Raw genomic sequence first — 25,783 nt, 5'->3', positions numbered from 1 at the left:
ATGGAGGGACACACAGTTATTCTGGGAATGTCCTCATGGCAAGAAGGTGGTAAAGGAAAGAGCAGAGAGGAAAACTTGATGTCTGGCATCCCCAAAACTGGAGTGGTCGGCACCTTTTGACTCTTGGTGAGCAACTGGTGGTAGTGGCAGGCTACAAAAAGGAAGAGCAGCTTTGCAAGCTGTCGTTTCAGGGAGGTGTTTCTGTCTGTGTGCTCAAAGCACGGACTGAAAAAGACCTGAAAAGCTTTAGGAGGCTCTTTCGAGACATGGAAAGTCAGGGATGTTTCTAAAGCCTGGAGGAGAGCGAGCAGTTGGTGTGGATGGGACAAAGAGAATGGGGAGTAGTAGTCATCCCAAAATCCTGCAGCAGGTAGGAAATGGTTGAAAAGCACCTGGCAAGGTACAGGAGTGCAGAATAGCTGGTGCTGCTTTGCCACAGGTACTCCTTGGCAAGGTGAGTTTGCTCTTCCTAGGATAAGATACCAGGGCTGCTTCTGGCTGCAGAAAAGCAGCCGTGGCCATGAATCCTCTAAGGTGTGTTTTTTACCCAAATTAGAGTCTTGAGTAGGTCCAATTAAAACAAACCCCAGGCCTAAGAAGGTGCCAGTCTCCGGTGGTTAAAGAAATGTATTCAGAGCAGCAGTAACAGCCTTGTTAATGGGCCTGGGTGTTCTGAGGGGGCCCTGGGGGGCTCAGGGGTCTCACTCATCACTGAGGTGGCAGAACAGACCGTGCACATTCAAGTTGTAAATGGCATAAAGCAGGCAAGGGCTGCACGTGTGACTCAGGAGTGAGAAATGAGCAATTGAACCGAGGAAGGACAGTGCTGAGGTTGGACTAAAGCAAAAATAGCCAGCTGCAGGCATGGGGATAATTGGTGAGGTGTAATCCCCAATTAAAAGGAACCTGGTGACCTCCTGTGCATGTGGGAAGGGAGAGGTGAAATTTGGAGTGTGGAAATTGTGGCAGTGCTGTGGGAGCAGTTGGACTGCTGGGGCTGGCTGTGCCCGTGGGAGCAGAAAGGGGTTAAACAGCAGAGAGGGGCCCGGGGGAGAAGTTCCCAAACCCTCTCTGACACCTGTAGGCATTTCTGGGACTGCTTAAGGGCAAATGGATAAACATCTGTTGGGAATAATGGGAGCAAAGCTCGTTATGCTGAGTGTGCACAGAGCCCCCAGAGTCACTCCAGCCCCGTGTCCTTGCTGCCACTGTGACTGTCACTGCTCCGAGGGGCTCTGTGCAGTGGGAGAAGGGGCTGTCACTGCCAGCAGGATGAGGAGTGCTGTGTCCTTCAGGGCTGGCCTTGGGTGATGCCCAGGGAGCTGTCAGGGGTGTGCCCAAGGGCTCAGCTGCACTTTGTGTCCTTCACGGGCTTTGCTGGGGACTCAGGGTGGCCTGGGCTCTTTGTTGCTTGTCCATAACATGAGCAGTGCTGGGAACCTCAGGAGGCACAGATCAGACCGAGTTACCATTCCATGAATGACCCAGAACCTCAGGATGGCACAGATCAGACCGAGTTACCATTCCATGAATGACCCAGAACCTCAGGATGGCACAGATCAGACTGAGTTACCATTCCATGAATGACCCAGAACCTCAGGAGGCACAGATCAGACTGAGTTACCATTCCATGAATGACCCAGAACCTCAGGAGGCACAGATCAGACTGAGTTACCATTCCATGAATGACCCAGAACCTCAGGATGGCACAGATCAGACAGAGTTACCATTCCATGAATGACCCAGAACCTCAGGAGGCACAGATCAGACTGAGTTACCATTCCATGAATGACCCAGAACCAGAGAACCATGGTTTGGGTTGGACAGGACCTTAAAGCCCATCTTGTTCCATTCCCTGCCACTATCCCAGCTCCAAGTCCCGTCCAGCCTGGCCTTGGATAATCCAGGGATTGAGCAGCTGCAGCTTCTTCTTCTCTTCCAGAGCTTCTCCACCCTGCCAGGGAACAATTCCTAATTCCCAATCTCCCATCCATCCCTGCCCTCTGGCAGTGGGAGCCATTCCCTGTGTCCTGTCCCTCCCTGCCTTGTCCCCAGTCCCTCTCCAGCTCTCCTGGAGCCCCTTCAGGCCCTGCAAGGGGCTCTGAGCTCTCCCTGGAGCTTCTCCTCTCCAGGGGAACATTCCCAGCTCTCCCAGGCTGGCTCCAGCCCTCTCTTCTGGACTCACTCCAGCAGCTCCACGTGCTTCTGCTGTTGGACCCCAAGACTTTGCACAAGTCCAGGCCGATGATCCAAAAGCATTTTGCCTATTTTATACTCCAAACAAGATGCTTGGGCTGAGATGTTGACCCTGGTCTGGTGGAGAGGACTGGAAAAGAGCATGAGTAGAAATACTACGTGTAGTAGAGAGGGAAGAGCGTGGCAGGTGTGTGCTGGGCAAGCTGTTTGCACAAGGCTCCAGCCCGGAGCAAAGGACTGATGGAGTCCCTGGTGTCTGTGCCTGGCACTGGGCTGGGATGGAGGGCCAGGAGAGGGGAAGGGTGGCATTGCACAGCTGGGCTCGCTGGGGATGCTCTCAGATGTAAGTGCCCGGGGGTGTTGCATCAGTCTCTGGTATTTTTAGGAGAAAGTGATTCCCCAGCCACTTGTGGAGCGGCTGCATTGATAAACAGAAAGGAGGAGATTATTCCAAAGGGATCACGTGGCATGCAGTGTGTAAGGACAGCTGCCAGGGCAGCTCCCGGCCTCCGGGTCCCTGGCTGGTTCCTGAGCGTGGCCAGGAGTGCACCAAGAGCAGTCTGGGCACTGCTGGGCACTGCAGCCAGCCAGGGGCTCGTGTCCTGGGGGCTCCCGGAGCCGAGGGAGCCTGCCTGTGCTCAGCAGTGCCAGCTCTGCTGGCTGTGTGACCCCTGGGCTGGGGACAGTGGCCTGGAGCTGTGTGACCCTTGAGATGGGGACAGTGGCCTGGGGCTGTGTCACCCCTGAGACGGGGACAGTGGCCTGGGGCTGTGTCACCCCTGAGATGGGGACAGTGGCCTGGGGCTGTGTCACCCCTGAGATGGGGACAGTGGCCTGGGGAGATTTCCCCAGCTTAGCTCGTGTTTATGTTGAGCTGCTGCTCTGGAGTTGGTAACTCTAATAACTCTTTGATGCCGAGTTATCCCGGGATAAAAGAGGCAGCCCTTTGCTGCCCCACTGCCTCGGGCCTTCCTGGGGCCGCCTGGGGTCCAGTTACTGATCAAATCTCCAGCTGGAAAAGCCTCCCGAGGCTGCTCTCTGCCTGTGGTCATGCTTGAGCTCTCCCTGTCCCTTGTGGGATGAGGAGGAAGAGCAGGAACACTCAGTGCTGTGTGTGATGAGGAGGAAGGGCAGGAATGCTCAGTGCTGTGTGTGATGAGGAGGAAGAGCAGGAATGCTCAGTGCTGTGTGTGATGAGGAGGAAGGGCAGGAATGCTCAGTGCTGTGTGTGATGAGGAAGAAGAGCAGGAATGCTCAGTGCTGTGTGTGATGAGGAGGAAGGGCAGGAACGCTCAGTGCTGTGTGTGATGAGGAGGAAGAGCAGGAATGCTCAGTGCTGTGTGTGATGAGGAGGAAGAGCAGGAATGCTCACTTAGCACGGCTGAGGATGGATTTACATCCCAATTCCATTCCATTTTTCATTCCCAACACAGGATTTCCTGTTTTACACTGCATCCTGTCACTCCTTCAGGGAATTAAGGACGGGATCCCAGGATGGTGTTTTCCCCCTGTGCATCACATTCCATTTGCTGGAACTGGCTGGTCCTTAAGGTTCCCTCCTGCCCAAACCACTCTGGGCTCTGTGCCTGTGGAGGTGGATCATTCCCACTGGGCAGGGTGGGGCAAGATCTCTGTGCTGCAGAAGAAGGGGTTGGGAAATGTTTCCTCGTGTTTGGAGCCTGTTCTTCATGTGCAAGGGAGCTCCCCTTGGCTGGATGCAGCAAGAGGAGTGAACTTTGAAATCATGTTTTTTTCTAAATTTGGATATTTTTTGGTCGCAAAACCCAAACTTCTGTGCTTTGTGGCTCTGATGTGGAACATCCTATCCTGTCTCGTCATCCACTGCAACAAGCTGTTGTCTGGTGCTGTTGGGAGTATTTTGGGAAGGAAGAAAGGATAGAAACCACCCTCAGTGAATGACTTCCAAAACAGGAGTGTGAGTGAGGTTCTTCTCTTGTGGCAGAAAAGTTTAAAAATGTCCTGAAAACCGTTTTGGAAACTGATTTTGAATGTCAGCCCCTGTTTTGGGAGCAGATAACTTTATCTGACAAGTAGTGATTATTGAAGTGTTCTCTGTAAATCTTTGTTGTTGTTGCTACTCCAGCTTTTCAAGAGATGTTAATAATAAGCAATGTGAGTGAAATGCCACTTACAAAATGGGGTCTGTTCCAGACAGCCTCTGAACTCTTAAACTCAGACCATAAATGAGTGTTGTACAGGGAGGAAAGCAAGAGGAAGTGGGGCAAAACTGGCAAAGTCAGGCAGAACAGGCAAAGTGAAGTAAGTTTGCACATTTTGGGGGTTGAAATGTGGTTCAAAGACTTGTGTCAGACTTTCAGCCCTGCTGTAGCCACTGGCGGGGAGGGAGTGGACTCAGCAATGTCATTTTCTACCTTTTGAGTATGGAAAGTACCCCTTCTGTGAGGACAATCCCTTTAGGAGCTGTTCCGGAGCCTTGTTCCCCACAGCAGTGTTGGGATTAACCCCTTGCAGGCAGCAGCCTCCCGGGTTAGTGCAGGGCTGGGCTTTTCCCATAGGAAGTGCTCTGTTCCTCGTGACCTCCGCGTCCTCTGGCAGCACAAAGCCCGTTATTCTTCCCATGGGAATGCCAGGGGAGAGCAGGACCTTGGTGTTAGAGCCCATTGTGCAGCTTTGCTGTGAGGGAGGCTTGTGTGGAGCCAGGCCCTTGTTTTCCCACCTCTGAAGTCCTGGGGAATGTTCCCTGGCCCTCGCTGGGGGCCGGTCCATGCCTGCTGAGGAGAGGAGAGCTGGGTTCTGAGCTCTGTGCCTCTCTCCCTCCCTCCTCCCTCTGTGGAATGGGAGCTGTGGGAGCAGTGAGTGATGGCTCCGAGCATCAGAGCCCTGAGCCACCTCCAGGGCCCAACAGAGGGCAAGAAAATCCAGCAGCTTTTATGAGGTGTGAGCAATCCAGCCTCTGCTTCCTGCACCTGCAGGGAACCCGAGATTTCCCTTGCTTTGGGGTGTCTGTGGGCTGAGTTTGGGTGCTGCCGTGGGGAGGGCTGGGAGCTGTTGGCAGGCTGTGGGTCAGCTGGGTTTGGTGATGGCTCCTCTGCTGTGTGTGCTGAGAGGAGCCCAGGAAATTCTGTGTGTGCTGTGAGGAGCCCAGGGAATTCTGTGTGTGCTGTGAGGAGCCCAGGGAATTCTGTGTGTGCTGTGAGGAGCCCAGGAAATTCTGTGTGTGCTGTGAGGAGCCCAGGGAATTCTGTGTGCTGTGAGGAGCCCAGGGAATTCTGTGTGTGCTGTGAGGAGCCCAGGGAATTCTGTGTGTGCTGTGAGGAGCCCAGGAAATTCTGTGTGTGCTGTGAGGAGCCCAGGGAATTCTGTGTTCTGTGTGTGCTGTGAGGAGCTCAGGAAATTCTGTGTTCTGTGTGTGCTGTGAGGAGCTCAGGAAATTCTGTGTTCTGTGTGTGCTGTGAGGAGCCCAGGGAATTCTGTGTGTGCTGTGAGGAGCCCAGGGAATTCTGTGTTCTGTGTGTGCTGTGAGGAGCTCAGGAAATTCTGTGTTCTGTGTGTGCTGTGAGGAGCTCAGGAAATTCTGTGTTCTGTGTGTGCTGTGAAGAGCCCAGGGAATTCTGTGTGTGCTGTGAGGAGCCCAGGGAATTCTGTGTGTGCTGTGAGGAGCCCAGGGAATTCTGTGTTCTGTGTGTGCTGTGAGGAGCCCAGGGAATTCTGTGTTCTGTGTGTGCTGTGAGGAGCCCAGGAGTGTGGGAAACTCCTGTGACACCTCCCACAGGCTGTGGGACCCGTGGCACCAAGGAGGGACTGTCCTGCCCGTTCCTGGCTCAGGATCTGAGCTGGAGCCCAGGTGAGATGTGTCACTTAGAGCAGGAATTTGGGGTGGTCTGGTGCCAGTCCTGCTGCTTCCACGTGTGCTGGGGCAGCTCTGAAGGCAGGAGGTTCTCTGATCCCCCAGGAGCCTGTGTGGGATTGATGGATTTATGGATACAAGCACTGCAGCACCAGGAGGGGGAATTGCTGCTGGTGGTCCTTGGCCCACCTGGCCCTCAGGTGTGTGAGCATGGCACTGAGCTGCTCCCTGGGCAACAGCACAGACCAACCCAGTGACCTTCATAAATTCTCATTTTTAGTAAATCCTTCCTTCTTTCCCATTCCTTCCTCCCCTGTCCTTCCCCAAGCACGGCCTTGGCAGGAAAGGTCCTCAGATCCCACATCTGCTGCCGGGCTGGGGTGTTCCACCTGCAGAGCAGGTGTGGGCAGCCAGGTCAGCCCTTGCATGTGTGGGTCCTGGTGGGATGCTGGAAGAGGGCTGTGGGGGCAGAAGGACCGTGTTGGCTCTGTTCCTGCTTGCCTGAGCTTGGGGCTCTAAATGGAAAAGGCTGGCTTGAAATTCCCGTTGGAGGTTCAGATACAGGCAACATGATGGAGCAAATTCCTGAATGTGTTGAAGTGCAAGAGAAGTACTATGGAGCAGGGATTTATTTTGGATTTTCCCTTGTATTCCCCCCCTCCAGGCTTCACTGGCTCAGCTCTATGTTTTTATTACACTAATGCTGGGGCCTGCTTCCAGAACATTTTGTGGGAAACTGAGGAGTTGATGTGCCTAAAACCCCAGGTGACTGTGTGTTAGAAAAGGGAAAGTTCCCCACCTTTGTTAGTTTATCCTCTGAGCTCACAGCGGGCTCTGCTGTGTTTCCCTGCCCTTAGTGTCCAGGGAGGCTCCTGGGAAGGCTGTAAAGCCTTTCAGACAGAAATGTAAAGAATTTGGAACATGTAACTATTGTTGAGTGAGATGAAAGCTTTTGTCTGGGGAAAAGTGGCAAGTTTGAGTTGATTTTTCCTGCAGAAGGAAGTTTTACATTTCTTCCTTCTGCTGGCCAGCCTTGTTCTTGCAGGGGTGCAGGACACAGGAGCCAGGTGGGGTCGGGACAGGAGGAGAGGGAGCGGCCTCAGGCTGGGCCAGGGGAGCTCAGGGTGGACATGGGGGAAATTCCTTCACTAAAGAGTGGTTCAGTGTTGGAAGGGGCTGCCCAGGGCACTGCTGGAGTCCCCATCCCTGGAGGTGTCCCTGGGTGTGGTGCTCTGGGCTGGGGACAGGGTGGACATGGGGCACAGGGTGGGTCAGTGACCTCGGAGGGCTTTTCCAAGCCCACTGATCCTGGGATTCTGTGCCGTGTGTCCATCTCTTGTACCTGAGCCACAAATGTCACCTGTGGGGCTGCAAGGTTACACATCCTGCTGCCCCCGTGCTTCCAGGCAAACTTCATCTTGGATCTGCAGTCATCATGCAAGAGGCAAGAAATTCTCCTTTAACATTTGTCCTGCAATCCACAGGTTTATTTGGGCTTAGATGATCTCTGTTTGCAGAAATGCCTTGGAGCAGGAACAGTTCCTGCTGTTCACTCTTAGGAGCTCTGTCACAGCATAAAGCAAATAAAGATGCCAGATTTTAATATGCAACCTCCTCAAGTGATAAAGAAATACTAGCTTTGGAATGCTCTGTGTTTTCTTGCAGAGTGCTGCTGTTGGACAGCACGTGAGGAGAGTAAATAGAAAGTTTTCCTCCTTGAAATTACCAGAAGCTGTTGCCAGTGCTGTGCTCCTCCCCAGAGCAACTTTTGGCAGCTCAGGCTGGTCAGAGAGCCACTTGTGATGTATTTTTTGCCACAGGAGCAGCATATCCATGTTGTTGTTGAGTTCCTCCTGGAACAGGGATGGTCCAGTCCTGACAGTGGGGTTGAGATCTGCTCAGTCATTTCATAGGATCAAGAAATAAATCCCAGAATGGTTTGTGCTACAAAAGGACCTTAAAGCCCATCCAGTTCCACCTCTGCCATGGCAGGGACACCTCCCACTGTCCCAGGCTGCTCCAAACCTAATCCAGCCTGGCCTTGGGCACTGCCAGGGATCCAGGGGCAGCCACAGCTGCTCTGGGCACCTGTGCCAGGGCCTGCCCACCCTGCCAGGGAACAATTCCTTGCTGAATGCTTTCTAAAAGGAGCTGATGGTGTTTCTTTCCCTTGCCTTCATCTGTTTCTCTCCCTGTGCCCTCCCCAGCTGGAGCCAGTGCCTTCCCTGGAGGGCTGCCCATGCTGGAAGTGCCCGAGCCGCTGCCGTGTCCCGGGATGGCCTCGAGGTGAGGGCGGCCGAGGATGACCCTGACTGAAAGGCTGCGCGAGAGGATTTCGCGGGCGTTCTACAGCCACGGGCTGCTCTGTGCTTCCTACCCCATCCCCATCATCCTCTTCACTGCCCTCTGCATCCTGGCCTGCTGGTGAGTCCTGCCCGCCCTCGTGGCACGCGGGGGGTTCTTGGCAGCCTTCTCCTGGGCCCACCCAGAAGCTCTGTTTTTATTCAGAATCTGTAGGTTTTGTTTCTCCTGTTGTGGGACCAAAGAAACAACAGGGATGAAGTGTCTTCATCTGGTTTAATAAGTGAGAACTAATTGAATAAGTGAAGTGAAGCAATGAATGAGATGAAAGTAACCCTCAGGCACCTGGTAGTGGAGTCCAAACCCATGAATTAAAAATGGGGAGGAGGAAAGCTGATCTTTCTTTGCACACCTGCCTGTCCTGTTCTCCCTGGAGCCTGCACTCTTCTGTTTCATCCTTGGCACGCCTGTGTGGGAGTAGATTCCCTGCTCTCCTTATGGACCCTAATTTGGATGCCCAGTTTGCAGGTGGATATAATTTTACTCCCAGGGATGTCACACGGGCTGGGAACCACCTCCAGCAGGGCACTGTGGGGCTGAGCAAACCTTTGTCCCCAGACCACGCACACACGTGCGTGTGCAGATTCTGCCTTGCAGGGTTTCATTCCCTTGTGTGTTTTGGGCAAAATAAGCCTGTTGTGATGATTTGCTCCCCTGTTTGGAGAAAAGCTCTAAAAAAATATGGCAGTCCAATTTTTTCCTGGACAGTTCATTCCCAGCTTCATACTGAACGTGTTCTTTGAAAAGCATACCCAAACTTGGTGGCAATATCATAGACTTGCTTCTCATGCTGAAGAACCTTCTCTCTGTCACCCTCAAAGAGCAAGGTAGCTACGCACAGTATGTTGGGATCAAATCCTTTAAACTGCAAAGAGAGACAAACTTGCTGTTAGTCACAGTCTATGTGGCAGAATATAGGTTTTTAGGTTTTTACTTTTCAAATTCATGGCGCACACACAGGTTTTCCTCTGAGCTGTGATGGTGGCAGCTTGCACATCTCAGTTAAAACATTGTCCAAGGGAGGATTTTCACACATGGAGAACCCCTGGAATGGAGCCCTCTGTGGTTGGGAGCAGCACTGGGGGTGTTGTTTCCTGCTTTGTCACTGCTCCACGGGAATCCTCGTAACCTTCAGGGACAGTTTTCGTCTCAGGCCCCTTGTCCTGTAGAACTTGAAGCTTCTCCAAGGCCCAGCCAAGTGGTTCCTACACTTCTCCATCGTGGATATGAGTGCAAGGAGCAGCTCTGTGTTTTGGCTCCAGCTCTGCCAGCTGCACCTTTCCAGTGGCATTTCTTCAGCTGGAAGCTGCACCCGGCAAAGCCAAACGTGAGAAGCGCCAATCGCTTGTTTTTAGAATTTTTAAAAGTTTAATAAGAATAAAATGGTTATAAAAGTAGTAATACAATTAGAGCAACAAAAGTTTAGAGTTAGGACAATTACAAGACAATAAAAAGCAAAGAATTATGGATGTTTTTGGGCACTGAGCTGCCAAAACCATGCCTGTGAACAAAGGGATAACCCTGAAAAGCAACAGCCTGTTGCATGTTCATGTATCTCATACATGATGCAAAATTCCTTGCAAATTAAGATTTTTTCTGGCTTTTGTCAACTTCTTCGCCTTAATCCTGGCGGTTCCATAAAGTTGGAGAGAAGGTGGAAGGATGTTTGTCTTTTCTGATAAGGAGGCTGTAAGTCTTTAGATTTCCTGTGGCTGTTATCTCTGTGCAAAGGGTTTCTTGATTATCTTATCCCTTTTCTTGAGCTAGTTAAAAATATCTTACATCACAGAGTTTCTATTTTAACATTATGTCGTAACCTAAAACCATATTTAACACACTACTTAAAAAGGATTAACACAGTATTACAAAATAACCCTCCATAACACATACGGTGTTCAATTTAATATTTGCCAAGAGCCAATCATAAAATACACATTTTTCACAGCAAAGCAGCGTCCCACGTGTGTCACTGTGTCACCTCATTGCTGCTTGGGAATGGCTCCCCAGCATGGGCTCGGGCTCCTCACTGCAGCTCCTGCAGGCAGCAATGCAGGACGAGTGCTGCAGTGAGAAATGGTCACCCACCGAGTGCTGTGCTTTGGGAGGGGTCCAAACATGCACGTTCCCTTCTGAAATTGGGGATTTCCCTTCTGAAATTGGGGATTTCCCTTCTGGAATTGGGGATTTCCCTTCTGAAATTGGGGATTTCCCTTCTGAAATTGGGGATTTCCCTTCTGGAATTGGGGATTTCCCTTCTGAAATTGGGGATTTCCCTTCTGAAATTCGGGATTTCCCTTCTGAAATTCGGGATTTCCCCTCTGAAATTCGGGATTTCCCTTCTGGAATTGGGGATTTCCCCTCTGAAATTGGGGATTTCCCCTCTGAAATTCGGGGTTTCCCCTCTGAAATTCGGGGTTTCCCCTCTGAAATTCGGGGTTCCCCTTCTGAAATTCGGGATTTCCCTTCTGAAATTCAGGGTTTCCCTTCTGAAATTCGGGGTTTCCCTTCTGAAATTCGGGGTTTCCCCTCTGAAATTCGGGGTTTCCCCTCTGAAATTCGGGGTTCCCCTTCTGAAATTCAGGATTTCCCCTCTGAAATTTGGGATTTCCCTTCTGAAATTCGGGGTTTTCCTTCTGAAATTCGGGATTTTCCTTCTGGAATTCGGGATTTCCCTTCTGGAATTCGTCATGTTCCCTTCTGAAATTCGGCATGTTCCCTTCTGAAATTCGGGGTTTCCCTTCTGAAATTCAGGATTTTCCCTTCTGAAATTCGGGATTTCCCTCTGAAATTCGGGATTTCCCCTCTGAAATTCGGGATTTTCCTTCTGAAATTGGGGATTTTCCTTCTGAAATTCGGGATTTCCCTTCTGAAATTCGGGATTTCCCCTCTGAAATTGGGGATTTCCCTTCTGAAATTGGGGATTTCCCTTCTGAAATTGGGGATTTCCCTTCTGAAATTCGGGATTTCCCTTCTGAAATTGGGGATTTCCCTTCTGAAATTCGGGATTTCCCCTCTGAAATTCGGGATTTCCCTTCTGGAATTGGGGATTTCCCTTCTGAAATTGGGGATTTCCCCTCTGAAATTCGGGGTTTCCCCTCTGAAATTCGGGGTTTCCCCTCTGAAATTCGGGGTTCCCCTTCTGAAATTCAGGATTTCCCCTCTGAAATTTGGGATTTCCCTTCTGAAATTCGGGGTTTTCCTTCTGAAATTCGGGATTTTCCTTCTGGAATTCGGGATTTCCCTTCTGGAATTCGTCATGTTCCCTTCTGAAATTCGGCATGTTCCCTTCTGAAATTCGGGGTTTCCCTTCTGAAATTCAGGATTTTCCCTTCTGAAATTCGGGATTTCCCTCTGAAATTCGGGATTTCCCCTCTGAAATTCGGGATTTCCCTTCTGAAATTGGGGATTTCCCTTCTGAAATTCGGGATTTCCCTTCCGAAATTGGGGATTTCCCTTCTGAAATTCAGGATTTCCCCTCTGAAATTCGGGATTTCCCTTCTGGAATTGGGGATTTCCCTTCTGAAATTCAGGATTTCCCTTCTGAAATTCGAGATTTTCCTTCTGAAATTGGGAAAATTTCAGAAGGGGATTTCCCTTCTGAAATTTGGGATTTTACTTCTGAAATTCAGGGTTTCCCTTCTGAAATTCGGGGTTTCCCCTCTGAAATTCGGGATTTCCCCTCTGAAATTCGGGATTTCCCTCTGAAATTCGGGATTTTCCTTCTGAAATTCGGGATTTCCCTTCTGAAATTCGGGATTTCCCCTCTGAAATTGGGGATTTCCCTTCTGAAATTGGGGATTTCCCTTCTGAAATTGGGGATTTCCCTTCTGAAATTCGGGATTTCCCTTCCGAAATTGGGGATTTCCCTTCTGAAATTCGGGATTTCCCCTCTGAAATTCGGGATTTTCCTTCTGAAATTCGAGATTTTCCTTCTGAAATTGGGAAAATTTCAGAAGGGGATTTCCCTTCTGAAATTTGGGATTTTACTTCTGAAATTCAGGGTTTCCCTTCTGAAATTCGGGGTTTCCCCTCTGAAATTCGGGATTTCCCCTCTGAAATTCGGGATTTCCCTCTGAAATTCGGGATTTTCCTTCTGAAATTCGGGATTTCCCTTCTGAAATTCGGGATTTCCCCTCTGAAATTGGGGATTTCCCTTCTGAAATTGGGGATTTCCCTTCTGAAATTGGGGATTTCCCTTCTGAAATTCGGGATTTCCCTTCCGAAATTGGGGATTTCCCTTCTGAAATTCGGGATTTCCCCTCTGAAATTCGGGATTTCCCTTCTGGAATTGGGGATTTCCCTTCTGAAATTGGGGATTTCCCCTCTGAAATTCGGGGTTTCCCCTTCTGAAATTCGGGATTTCCCCTCTGAAATTTGGGATTTCCCTTCTGAAATTCGGGGTTTTCCTTCTGAAATTCGGGATTTTCCTTCTGGAATTCGGGATTTCCCTTCTGGAATTCGTCATGTTCCCTTCTGAAATTCGGCATGTTCCCTTCTGAAATTCGGGGTTTCCCTTCTGAAATTCAGGATTTTCCCTTCTGAAATTCGGGATTTCCCCTCTGAAATTCGGGATTTCCCCTCTGAAATTCGGGGTTTCCCTTCTGAAATTCGGGATTTCCCTTTCTGAAATTGGGAAAATTTCAGAAGGGGATTTTCCTTCTGAAATTTGGGATTTCCCCTTCTGAAATTCTGAAATTCCTCAGCCTGAAACGTGGGTAATAAAGACATTCCTGCAGACCACAGTGGGTCTTGGGTCCTGAGCTCTTCAGAGGGAGAGGTGGACCAGTCCTGTCTGCTGTACCTGGCATCAAGGAGAGCGTGTGGAATTCTGCTGCAGACAGAATGACCTCAGTTGTTGTGGTTTTCCTCCCCCTCACTTCGGTCAAACCCTGCCATTTTTGTGTGCAGACAGTTTTTAAAAGTTGAAGTAAAGCACAAGGTCCACAATTTATGCACCAGGGGTTCTGGCCTCAGGCAGGTGAGGGCAGTGACCATGCAGGGAATGAGGGCACCACAGAGTCTGGGCTGGCTGGTTGGTGCCTTTGCTACTGGAAGGGTTTGTACAGACCCTGCTTTTAATGTCACTGGCAGACAAGGCTCAGCATCCCTGGGTTTGATAATTAATTAATACCCAAAGCAAAAAAATCCTGTGACTCATTCTTACTCTCTAGTCCTAAAGTCTGAAAATCCAAGTTAGTCCCCACATCAGAGGGAGAGTTTTCTTGTCCTGCTATAAATCCCTTTGTAGGTGACACTCATTTTCCTCATCCCACCTGAATGGATCTGTGCTGGGATCTGCAGTTTTCCCTGGAATGAGGGTGTCACCAACCTTGTCTGACACCAGCCCAGAGAGGAGCAGGTGACACCTGGAAATGTGGCCATTGGGGTAAACCTGAAATCCCAGTGTCACTCTGAAGAACAGTTTTTAGTTCAGGTAAGGATTGCAGATGACCCAGGTGACTCTGCAGCAGGTTTAGGGCAATTAAACAGGGGTTTGTTATTTAACTGGAAAAAAAAAAATTCATGTTCTGCTCCTGAAGAATGGCAGAACTGGCTGGAACCAGAGCCCCTGGGAGGTGTGTGTGTGTAGATATTTATTTAGAATTATTTCTGTAAGAACATATCACTCTTGCACAGGCCTGTACTATTTGTGTGGTAACCAGAGGACCTGAATTCGAGTCAGACTCTTCACGTTCCAGATGCCCAGAGAACAGAGTCTCCTCTGGGGTCTCAGCACGACACTGGGAGCAGGTTGTGCTGCACAGGAAAGGGGGATCTCCTTCCCAGTGCAGAATTTCAGGCCCTGTTGGAGGGAAGCAGGGCACAGCCACCCCCACTTGCTCAGGAGCAGGCTGTGGGTGCACTTGCCAAGGCTAAAAAGGCACTGTTGCTGCCAGGTCCTGGCCTTGCCAGCCCTCTGGCAGGGCCCTGTTAGCAGATTCCCTCCCTCCTCAGCAGTGGGACTCCAGGCTGGTCTGTCTTGGCTGCAAACAGTCCAAAAGCTTGTCCTGCTGGGAGCTGGTTTAATTCCATGGAGCAGCTCCTTTCCTGTTACCTGAGACCTGGCAGCTCCCTGCTTCCCTCTGCCCTCAGTGGCTGGGAAGGGGGAATGTGCAGGGAGGGGTTTGCCTGGAGCTCCATCTTGGCCCCCTGAGCTGTCTTGAGAATGTGTCAGGTGCTCGGATGAGCACTTCTGCCTGCACCTCCCTCGTGCTGCTGGCTGAAATGCACTTCACCAGTTCCAGCTGGTTACAGGAGCTGTGTTCCCTTTCTTCTGGGGCTTCAGAGGGGTTTCAGGAGCACCTAAAAAGAGCCTTTCCCAAAACCAGAACAACTTGAGCTTTCCTGTCCTCTGTGTTAGATCCCAGGATGGGTGGGCTTGGGAGGGTCTGGATGCCACCCAGGCCAGCCCCCTGCCAGGGCAGGGTCACCTGGGATGTGTCCAGCTGGGTTTGGGATGATTCCAGCCCCCCTGGGCAGCTGTGCCAGGGCTCTGCCCCTCCATGGAGAGAGGCTCTTCCTCCTGCTGAGCTGGAGCTGGTGTGCTTGGCTTTGTGGCCATTTCAGGTCCTGCTGTTCTTCCCACCTCTCTCTGTGCTTTCCATTCTCATGTTCCCCTCTTTCCCTGCTGCTCAAAAAAAAATCCCTAACAAAGAGAAATGTGAGGAGAGTCGAACCCCAGTGCTGGAAATGCCTTCCCTGGGGCTGAGGTGGGGCTGCTCTTCCCTCTGGGCAGTGTCAGTGACCCAGAGCTGGCACAGCACAGCACACCCAGAGCAGCTGGGGCTGCCCCTGGATCCCTGAAGTGTCCCAGGCCAGGCTGGACAGGGCTGGGAGCAGCCTGGGACAGTGGGAGGTGTCCCTGCCGTGGCAGGGGTGGCACTGGATGTTCCTCAGGGTCCCTTCCAGCCCAAACCACTCCAGCATTCCGTGTTCCCAGCACCTGGTGGGTCCCAAAGAAAGGCCAAGCTCACCCAGGGAGCCCCTTTTCCCTCCAGGCTGAGCCATGAGCCAGGACTGAGAGCTCAGAGAGAATCCCATCCTGCTCTGGCCTCACCCCAGAGCTGCTGATCCCACCTGGAGTCAGCACCTGTCACTGGCCCTGCAGGAGAGCTGAGCCCCTGCCCTTGGAGGGGAGTCTGCTGCCCTGGGGGATCCCACGGGTGACAGATGCCCTTGGAAAGGCACTGGCACAGCAGCAGCACTGCCAGGCACTGCCAGCACAGCCAGCCAGGCCAGGGGGAACGCTCCACAGTCACAATAAATCTGAACAGCCTCTGGTTGAAAATTGATCAAATTCCACAAAAAACTGTTGTGTCTCCTCACAACTCACAGGGAATACCCCTCTGCAGGAGCACCTTCTGTGAATCTCAAGTCTTTTCCTTGGATTTCTGGACACAGTCACCAACACTGAAATCATTTAGGGAAAAAATAGTTCCTCCTCAATCATCTACTGAATGTGCTCTGCTCTGTTTATCACTTACGCTTGATCTTATTATTCCTTTTTCTCTTCCCTGACCTTGCACAAGGAAATGCTAATAATTAGATGTATTTCTGTCAGACCAATAAAAAGCAAATCTGACAAGCTTGGCTTCTGATTTCATTGTTCTTTTTCAGCTGTTTGTTGTTCTCTCTGAAGCCTTGTGTTTAGATGCTGCTTGTTCCTCCTTTGATGAGCCAGGCTAATCCCTAATGAAGTGGGCAGAGCCTTGCAGGAAAACAGTTCCAAAGCCTTTCTATTTATTGTGTCAGTATTGCCACAAAATTCATCTACAAACAGGACAATATATGGGGAATTGTAAGGCCCCAAAGAACCTGAAGTTCTGTTCTCCAGTTCAGTTTGGTGCTGACAGTTCCAGATTCTCAATGGGTGTCTGTGTGTCAGCAGCCTTGCTTTTCCCACCACTTCAATTCTGATTTGCTTTTAACCACTTCTGAGAACATTTGGAGGTAAAATTCCCGTTCTAAACTCTCTGTAACCTCGTTTTCTCAGTTTCTGAATAGTTCACAGTCTCTGTTTTGGAACAGGAACTACGATCGCCGCAGGTTGTGGTGGCAAAGCAGCAAGAAGATCAAGATTTCATAGTTCTGGTGCCTCACTGCTGCTCTTAAAAGTGCTTTGAGGACCAGTGAAGTTAATGACGAGTTTTGGAAATAGTTTGAATTTAAATGAGGAAGAGCAGAGGACTGTAAAGGATTTGGGCAGGGAAGCAGCCACCGGAACAGACGGAGTGCCTGGGCTTTGGGTGGGATGCACAGTCACTGAGCATTCTGAGTGCTTTTGCCACAGCTAACTGGGCTGGAGGAATTCAGGAGAGGCCCTGCAAGGCCTTCCCTGCTTTCTCTCCCAGGACTTTTCCTTCCCTTTCCAAGGGAGAAGGACTCCTGGACAGCAGCCTGTCCCATGAAAGCCGGCTCTCCTGTCCTGCGCAGCTCGGCTTTGCCGAAGCGGGCCCGCTCATTTTTTTTAAACTCTTCTGCCTATAAACGTCCGTGGGCCTCCAAAGTGAGAGAGTTCCCTGGTTGTGTCCCCCCAGCTACCCCCTGCTGAAGCTGCCGCTGCCGGGGACGGGCCCCGTGGAGTTCAGCACCCCGGTGAAGGACTACGCTGCGCCGGGGCCGGGCGCGGGGCCGCAGCACGGGGACCCCGGCGAGCGTCCCGACTGGGTGAGTCCTGCTGGGGCCACTGGGGAGGGGGCACGGGCCTGCTGGGCTGCCCCAGCACCTGGTGGCCCAGAGCAGCTGTGGCTGGCCCAGCCCTGGAAGCGTCCAAGGTTGGGTTGGACGAAGCTGGGACAGTGGAAGGTGTCCCTGCCCATGGCACCCATGGGGTGTAAGGTCCCCACGATGCAAACAGGGAATCAGGCTCCTTTTGCTCTTGCCTGCTGAGCCCTGTCGTGTCCCACCTCTTGATTTGGGAAGGGGAAACAGAGGCTGGCAGAGCCCTTCCTGCTCTGATGCTCTGGGAGCTCCCTAGCTGTGGGAATCTTTAAAATCAGAGGGTTTTGGGAAAGTATATCTAGCAAGATATTAGGAAGTTCTAAGCTTAATAATGGAGCTCTGTGCATTGTGTTTTAAGGCTTACAAGCAGATACTGTATTCAAAATAAGCAAGCACTGTTGTAACTGAAGGGAGGTGTGCTTACGGTGGTTGGATAGAACTACTGTCCATATGATTTTGCTTTGTGTGATTGGTGAAAAAGCTTTTAAAGTGAGTTATGACATTGAGTTCTTTGTCTGCTGCCGGGGGTGTGAGCTGCTGGCACCTGCCCGTTGTCACAACCACGTGAGGAGGGTGGTGATGAGGAGACAAGCAGCTCGAGGCGCGCTGCTCCCGCCCCGCCGGGGCTTTGTGCACAGAGCCCTGGCAGCAGTGCCCGTGGCCGGGGCCTGAGGCTGCCGTGTCTCCCCGCAGTACGTCGGAGCTCCCGTGGCCTACATCCAGCAGATCCTGGTGAAAGCCACCGTGTCCCCGTGGCAGAAGAGCTTCCTGGCCGTGGATGTGTTCCGGTCGCCGCTGTCCCGCGTCTTCCAGCTGGTGGAGGAGATCAGGAACCACGCCCTGAGAGACAGGTGAGGCTCAGGGAGCTGCTGCTGGGCACACCTGCCTCCCAAGGGCTGCCCCGGGGCTGGCCAGGGGCTCGGGGCTGCTGCTGTCCTGAAGGAAGTGAGAGATGGGGTGAGCGGCGTCCTGCGCCTGGAGCAGCTCACGTTTGTGCTGGAGAGCTCCTGCACGTGCCTCTTGGACACGAGGGAAGTACACAAAGGCTTGGCAAGCTTAAAGGTTAAAAAGGAGAGTGGTCTATTCGAGTATTTGATATTTATGGAATTCTAGAGGTGCCTCTGGATTGGAGGATGGAATTGCTGCTTCTTTAGCCACACTGGGTAAACCAACAGTTTATTAATTCTCTTCTCTTACAAAGAAGAATGTAAAACAATTTTTTTTTTTACATGAATAGTGTGTGAGAACCCCGGTAGAAATATATAAACAGACTAGAAGGCTGAAGAAGTTCTATGAGAACTTTAAGACTTTTAAAAGAACTATAAAAGAAAACTTAACACTTTTAAAAATCAGGGCAACACCTGTGCTTCAGGTAGGGCACTGAAAACCCTCAGGAATTTTCTGGTCAGAGTCCAGAAGGGGCGTGCGAGGTGATGCAGGTGCAGTGTCTCAGAATTCCTTCACCACCACACCAGCTCTGCATCCCAGGGAGTTCTGGGCCACTGCTGGAATTTCCTGCTTAGGAACCTTCTCCTGACTTTCTTTGGCTGTTTTTAGGACCACTTTACACCTGCTTGGTTTTATCCTGTTGGGTTTATCCTTTATACAACAACAGCTTTCCTCAGCTTCCAGGTGTTTGCAGGGGGGGGCTCCCACCCCCCAGCCCAGCCCCCTGTTTGTTAAAAGCCAAACAGAAAACTCTGGGCTTCAGCATTCCGTGTGGCATCCTGGGTCCTGCTGGTGGCACTGCTGCCAGTGTGACATTCCTGAAGGAGGGAGAGCAGAACCACGCACAGAGTGTCAGAGGAGTCTCACCTGTGGGGTGTTTTCCATGGAAAGGCTTTTCCTGAAACACCTCTGAGGTCACAAGGCTGTTCCTCGTGGCCACTCACATCAGTTTTGCACATTAAGAGGTGATTTTTTAATGTCCCCACGTCCCTCTGTCCTCTCCAGCTGACGAGCTCCCACCTCAAAGCAGAAACTCTTTTTACCCCCAAGCAGGGTCTTGATCTTTGTGCTGTTAACAGAAAGGGTATTAAATTTATCATTTTTGATAAATGATCAATGACCACCCTGCTCCTCTAACTGATGATTTGTCCTTTTGGGGACCCATCCTTCACCCCCAGCTGCTGCTCTCGGAGGTCATGCTTTAGAAATGCCATTTTTGCTCTTCAGATTTCCTCAGCTTTCCTCTCCGTGCCAGCTCCCCCAGCCTTGGCACTGACCTTCTGTGCGTGTGCTCAGTCCCTCTCCTCCCTTATCCTATGGGATAATCATCTGTTGCCAATTACAGTCAGAAACAACGTGCTCCCAGCCCCGTGTTGTGTTCTCATTATCTCCCTTGTCTTCTCCTTGTATTCTCATTATCTCCCCTTGGCATTGCCCTTGATGAGCAGTGATGCAACACAGAAACAAAATTATTACTTTTATTATTATTCTTCATACCACCAGAAGAAAATTACTTCAACATTTAGACCTAAACCTTGGGGCAAGGTTACCATTTTGGGGGTGCATTCGGATATTTCAGGAAACATCAAATTTTGAGATAAATTCTGCAATTACCTCAAAAGTCATTATGAAGTTCTTCTTGTTTGTTGCCAGTAACAGAGCTGAGCAGAAATAGTTTTTTTACATGCAAACTGGCTTGTTTTGTATTCTATTTTATATTCTTTTCTATTATGTAGCTTTTGTATTATTTTTATATTCCAGGAGGGAGCTGAAGGTTGTTAAGTGCACCTGGGCAGGAAACACACCGTGGGTGTGTTTCCACTGGCTGCAGATCCCAGCACTCATCTGTGTAAAAGTCAGGAGTGACCTGGAATCTGTGGTTTACCCCAGCTGTGGGTTTTGGTGTCACTCTGCACCCACAGCATCCCACAGGGACACGGGCTGGGAGCGTGGCCTCGAGAGAGGAACGGCCGTGGCCTCCTCTGCAGCATGAGCTGTTATCTCTGCCACGTTCCAGAGCTGATAAAACACAAACCATGCTCATCTGGCTCTTCCTGGAGCCCCTTCCAGAGCCATCACTGCATCAGGTCCTTCAAATTTTCATTCCCAAAGTTTTGGTCCCTATAAACACCATTTTTTGGAGGTGTATTTTCCATTTTCCATTGCTTTCTTCTGACAGCTGAGACTTGTCCAGGTGTCCTGCCATGCAGCCACAGGGTCCACATTGTGGAGGGAGCATTCACAAAGACAAATCATTTTTGAATTCCTGTGCTCGTTCTTTGTAGTTATTATAGGAGAAATTTCTTCTGGAGAGGGATTTTACAAAGGCTTCAGTTCATTTGCCATCTGGAAGCACCTTCCTGTGATGTGCAGGGCCAGAGCCAGAGCCTCAGACTTTGGCAACATTTTAAATGTAAGGACTCCCTCTGGTCCACATGTTCTAGTGATGGCAAATGAAGTGTCTTTATAAAATGAATTATTTATTAAACAGACAGGAAATAACAGCTGGAAGATCTCAACCACAAACACTCCCCAGTATAAAACTGAAGAACTGCCAGTAGATCACAGCACAACAGAAACACTGCAGATCTCGAGGTGCCTCTGTTAAAGCTGGCAAAGGAATAAAAAAAAAAAAGATTGGGAGTCAAATGGAGCTTCCCAGGGAAATGGGGAGATGTTCAGGTTCCTTCACTCAGCCCCTGGAGTAACCACAGAGCAAAGCAGTGTCCCTGCTCAGGGGATGGATAGATAGATAGATAGATAGATAGATAGATAGATAGATAGATGTAGATATAGATATATAATGACTACTGATAGAAACACAGCTACAGTGACAAGGTATAGCATTAAACCCAGAGTGTTCATGGTAGCTGAGGACAGCCCAAACAAGTAATTTTACTTGTATTGTTACCAGTCTGTGAGGATCAGGATGTTTCCCACCCCTTGAGGTTAAAAATCATAAGATGGGATGCAAATCAGGATCCAAGAAAAGTTCCTGGAGTTAATTTTTCAGTTGCAGTGATTGGAAGAGTTCAGTGATGGGTCAGTGACTCCCTTCACTTCCATTCTTGGTTCTTAGTCCAGCGTTCCTCGGTGAAGTTCAGCATTTCACATGCCCTTGTTCACCATATCAAGAGTTAGACAGTTCTAACCTGACCAATAACCTGCAATAACCTGACCAAATGTGCATGTACTGCAGAACAATCTGGTTATAGCCCCAGGGGGAACAAAACTCAAATTGTTCCCACCTGCTGCACTGGGGAATTTTATACCTTACCCCGAGGAGGTAGGAAGAGGTGCACAAATCTCATTCCAGAATCAGATGAAAATTCAGGTTACATTCAGGGGGAAATCTTTTCCACCCCCTGTGACAACCAGACTGAAGACACGAGCATTCTAAAGCAATAACTCATATACACTGCAAAGCTGCTGGGACAAACCATAAGCAAACATTAATCCAAACAACTGAAAGCTCAAATGCTCTGGCACCTTAACAGTCCTGACCAAGGCTTTACCACTGTGTAGATTTGGGCTGTCATTCCTTCCAGAAGGAGCATCACTCCAGCTGGAGGAAGGCCACTGGAAAACGTGTTTGGTGTGGAATTCCCATCATCCAAATATTTTCATGAAATGAGTGTAAACAGAGAACAAATCCAGCGGTTGCTGTTGTTGCCAGTGGCACAGGAGTGGTGACAGCAGTGTTGCAGGAGCTTCGGGTGGGAATTTCTCTTGCAAGGGTCAGGTGCTCTTGGTTCTGTGTGTGCTGTATTGGAGTGGCCCCAGGAAAAGCAGCCCTGCTCCCTTTCCTTTCCCCAGCAATCGCTGTGTGAGGGGTTGGCACGGCTGGCAGAGCAGGGGTGCTGTGGGGTTAAGGGCGCTGTTCTGACCGTGGCCGTACAGTGGCTGTCACTTCCCAGCTCCGCAGGGTGCTGCACGCTCGGCCCCAGCAGCTCCTGCCTGTGCCCTGGGCTCCCTCTGCCTTCACTGCCCCGGAGAGTGCCAGGAGCAGCCGCAGCCCTGCCGGTGCCCAGCAGCGCTTCCCTTGCTGCCCCGGCGCCTGCTCGGCGCCCGTCCGCATGCACGGCCAGTTTTCCGAGGGCAGCGCAAACCCGCGGAGCCCGTGCGGTGCCCGCGGTGCCCATGGTGCCTGTGCGGTGCCCACAGAGCCCGTGCAATGCCCACGGTGCCCGCAGAGCCCGTGCAGTGCCCGCGGAGCCCGTGCAATGCCCGGGGTGCCCACGGTGCCCGTGCGGTGCCCACAGAGCCTGTGCAATGCCCAGGGTGCCCACGGTGCCCGTGTGGTGCCTGCAGAGCCCGTGCAGTGCCCGTGGAGCCCGTGCAATGCCCGGGGTGCCCACGGTGCCCATGCAATGCCTGGGGTGCCCGTGCGATGCTCGCGGACCCATGTGATGCCCACAGTGCCCGCGGTGCCCATGGTGCCTGCAGAGCCTGTGCAATTCCCGCAGAGCCCATGCGATGCCTGTGGTGCCCACAGAGCCCGTGCGATGCCCACAGAGCTCGTGCGATGCCTGGGGTGCCTGTGGTGCCCACAGAGCCCGTGCGATGCCCACAGAGCTCGTGTGATGCCCATGGAGCCCATGCGATACCCGCGGCGCCCACGGTGCCCGTGCGATGCCCAGGGTGCCCGTGGGATGCCCGCAGAGCCTGTGCAATGCCCGTGGTGCCTGCAGAGCCCGTGCGGTGCCCGCAGAGCCTGTGCGGTGCCCGTGCGATGCCTGTGGTGCCCGTGCGGTGCCTGTGCGGTGCCCGCAATGCCCGCGGAGTTTCTCACGGAGCTGGTGTGATGCCCGCGGAGCCCGTGCGATACCTGTGGTGCCCGTGCGTTGCCCGTGCGATGCCCGTGTGATGCCCACAGTGACCGTGCGGTGCCCGTGCGGTGCCCGTGCGATGCCCGTGCGGTGCCCGCGGAGTTCCTCGCGGAGCCGCGGCACGGCGCAGTTCCGGCCGGCGCCACACGGGGGCGGTGCGGGGGTCGCTCTCGGGGTGCGGGTGTCGAGGGGAGCCCGAGAGGGTAAAAGTGTAAAAGTGTAAAAGTGTAAAAGTGTAAAAGTGTAAAAGTCCTTGTTCCCAGCCCCGCAGCCACAGGAGGAGTCTGAACGTGCAGGGCCGGCTTCTCAAGGGTGTTTATTTCCCTGATCTAGAACATTCTCTCTCTGCCCTGCTGAGCTCTGTCCAGTGTTCACATTTTATACCCAAAACTCCGTGTGCCGTGGTTACAATAACGTGCCAATGTCTGTCATTGATGTTGGACAGTGTGTCTGTGCCTGAAACCAACAGAAAAGTGTCACCAGCACAGCAAGACATGGAGGGCAAGGAGAAGGAGGTCAGGACACACCCAAACCCCTCCATCTTGTCCCCTTGAACCCCATTCTGAAAAACCCCAAAATTCTACTTTTTCACCCTGTGTTAATTCAGCTGCCACACCACTCAAACCCTTGTGGTCTGTAATTCCTCACACAGAGTTGGCAGTTTTTCCCATGGGCTGAAATGGAAGCCACAGGTGTTTTTGACTTTGTGCCAGGGTCTGTGAGCCCCTGCCAGGGTCTGGAGCCAGCCAGGGCAGCCACAGGGATGTGCTGGGCTCCCACAGTTGGGAGTAAAACACAGCCTGGGACTGGCATGTGGAGCAGAGGCTCCTTCGGGGGCTCCTTGTGCCTCAGAACCCAGAGCCACCCGAGCATCGGCCTCGACAGCCCTTGTGAAAAACACCAATCACTTGCTTTGTAAAATATAAACGTTTAATAAGAATAAAATGGTTATAAAATAGTAATACAATAAGAGCAATAAAAGTTTAGAGTTAGGACAATTACAAGACAATAAAAAGCAGTGAATTCGGACGTCCGGGTGTTTTTGGGCACTGAGCTGCCAAAACCATGCCTTGAGAACAAAGGAATAACCCTGAAAAACAACAGCCTGTTGCATATTCATATATCTCATACATGGTGCAAAATTCCTTGCAAATTAAGAATTTTTCTGGTTTTTGTCTTCCTCTTAATCATGGTGGTTCCATAAAGAGGAGAGAAGGTGGAAGGATGTTTGTCTTTTCTGATAAGGAGGCTGTAACTCTTCATGTGCCCTGTCCCTGTTATCTCTGTGCAAAGGGTTTCTTGATTATCTTATCCCTTTTCTTGAGCTAGTTAAAAATACCTTACATCACAGAGTTTATATTTTAACATTATGTTATAACCTAAAACTATATTTAACACACCACTCAAGAGAATTAATACAGCAGAACTTTCTAACATCACACCTATAATATTCATTGTAATATTTGCAAAAAACCAATCATAAAGCATGGATTTTTCACTCCCTCCTCGGGCCTCGATTGCCCTCTGAGCCACCAGCAGCATCCCAGGCCGGGCTGGCCTCAGCATGTCTGGCTTTACCCCGTCAGTTTTACTGAAAAGTTTCAATTTTGTCATTTGGAGCTGTTAAAAGGGACACGGGGCTCAGGAGAGCTCGTGAAACAGGACTACCCGTTGGTCTCTAACAAAATATATAACAGTATAGCAATATAACAAACAATATATAACAATGTAACAAAGCCGTTGGTTATTTATTATATTTTTGTAAAAATATATTTGCATAGCTACAGAGAGATATAGATGTAGATATATAATGATTACTGAAAATAAACCAGTTACAGTGACAAGGTATAGCATTAAAGCCAGAGTGCTCGTGGTAGCAGAGGACAGCCCAAACCAGTAATTTTACTTGTATTGATGTAGATAAAGATGCATATATAGAAACACAAACACACATATAAAATATACACACAAACACACAAATAAAATAAACAAAACCACACATATAAACAAATACAAACACAAACACACGTATAAAAGAAATAAAACATACAAACACACACAAAATAAACAAAACCACATATAAACAAATACAAACACAAACACACGTATAAAAGAAATAAAACACACAAACACACACATAAAATAAACAAAAACACATATAAATGAATACAAACACATATAAATAAATAAAACACACAAACACACACAAAATAAACAAAACTACACATATAAACAAATACAAACACGAACACACATATAAATAAGTAAAACACACAAACACACACATAAAATAAACAAAACACATATAAACAAATACAAACACAAACACATATAAATAAATAAAACACACAAACACACACATAAAATAAACAAAACCACATATAAACAAATACAAACACAAACACATATAAATAAATAAAACACACAAACACACACATAAAATAAATAAAACCACACATATAAACAAATGCTAGTACGAAACAAATACAAACGCACATATAAAATAAATAAAATATATATTATTAAATAAATAAAATATATATTATTAAATAAAAATAGAAAATATTAGTATATTTATTAAATAAAATGTCTTTTATTTATTTATTTATTTTTTTATTTATTTAGGATGCCTGATAGAAGTTGTTTATTATGTCTGACATAACACAGATAACCTTTAATCCCAGCCACGTTCACGTGGCCTAAGGCCCTGCTTTAGCAAGCCGCTGGCACGCTGCACTATGCCATTTGCTGGGGGGTAATCAGGTGCATGAAAAGCCCCGTTTCATAGGTTCTTTTCTGGCGCAGGGTGGCAGCGTCGCCGTGGTGAAGGGCAGTCAGTGGCTCTGAGGGGAGCGTGGCACAGGGAGGCTGGAGAGCAGCCGAGTGCCCGGGCAGGAGC

At 50.1% G+C, this 25,783-nt stretch overlaps 1 protein-coding gene across 2 annotated transcripts in view; it reads left to right on the top strand.

Annotated features, from left to right (window-relative positions):
* The window catches only part of SCAP (SREBF chaperone), a 56,538-nt gene that overhangs the window by 3,934 nt on the left and 26,821 nt on the right, over nt 1-25,783 (top strand). For both annotated transcript variants that reach the window (XM_053984995.1, XM_053984988.1), the window contains exons 2-4: nt 8,233-8,449; nt 16,924-17,053; nt 17,801-17,958. In XM_053984995.1, coding sequence (XP_053840970.1) covers nt 8,328-8,449; nt 16,924-17,053; nt 17,801-17,958 — 410 coding nt within the window. In that variant the 5' untranslated portion in view covers nt 8,233-8,327. The remainder of the gene's footprint in view (nt 1-8,232; nt 8,450-16,923; nt 17,054-17,800; nt 17,959-25,783) is intronic.

This window comes from Vidua macroura, chromosome 1 (genome assembly GCF_024509145.1).
Source record: "Vidua macroura isolate BioBank_ID:100142 chromosome 1, ASM2450914v1, whole genome shotgun sequence".
Lineage (NCBI taxonomy): Eukaryota > Metazoa > Chordata > Aves > Passeriformes > Viduidae > Vidua > Vidua macroura.
Note: the sequence above shows the minus strand (reverse complement) of the source record. Positions and strands in the feature narration are given on the sequence as shown.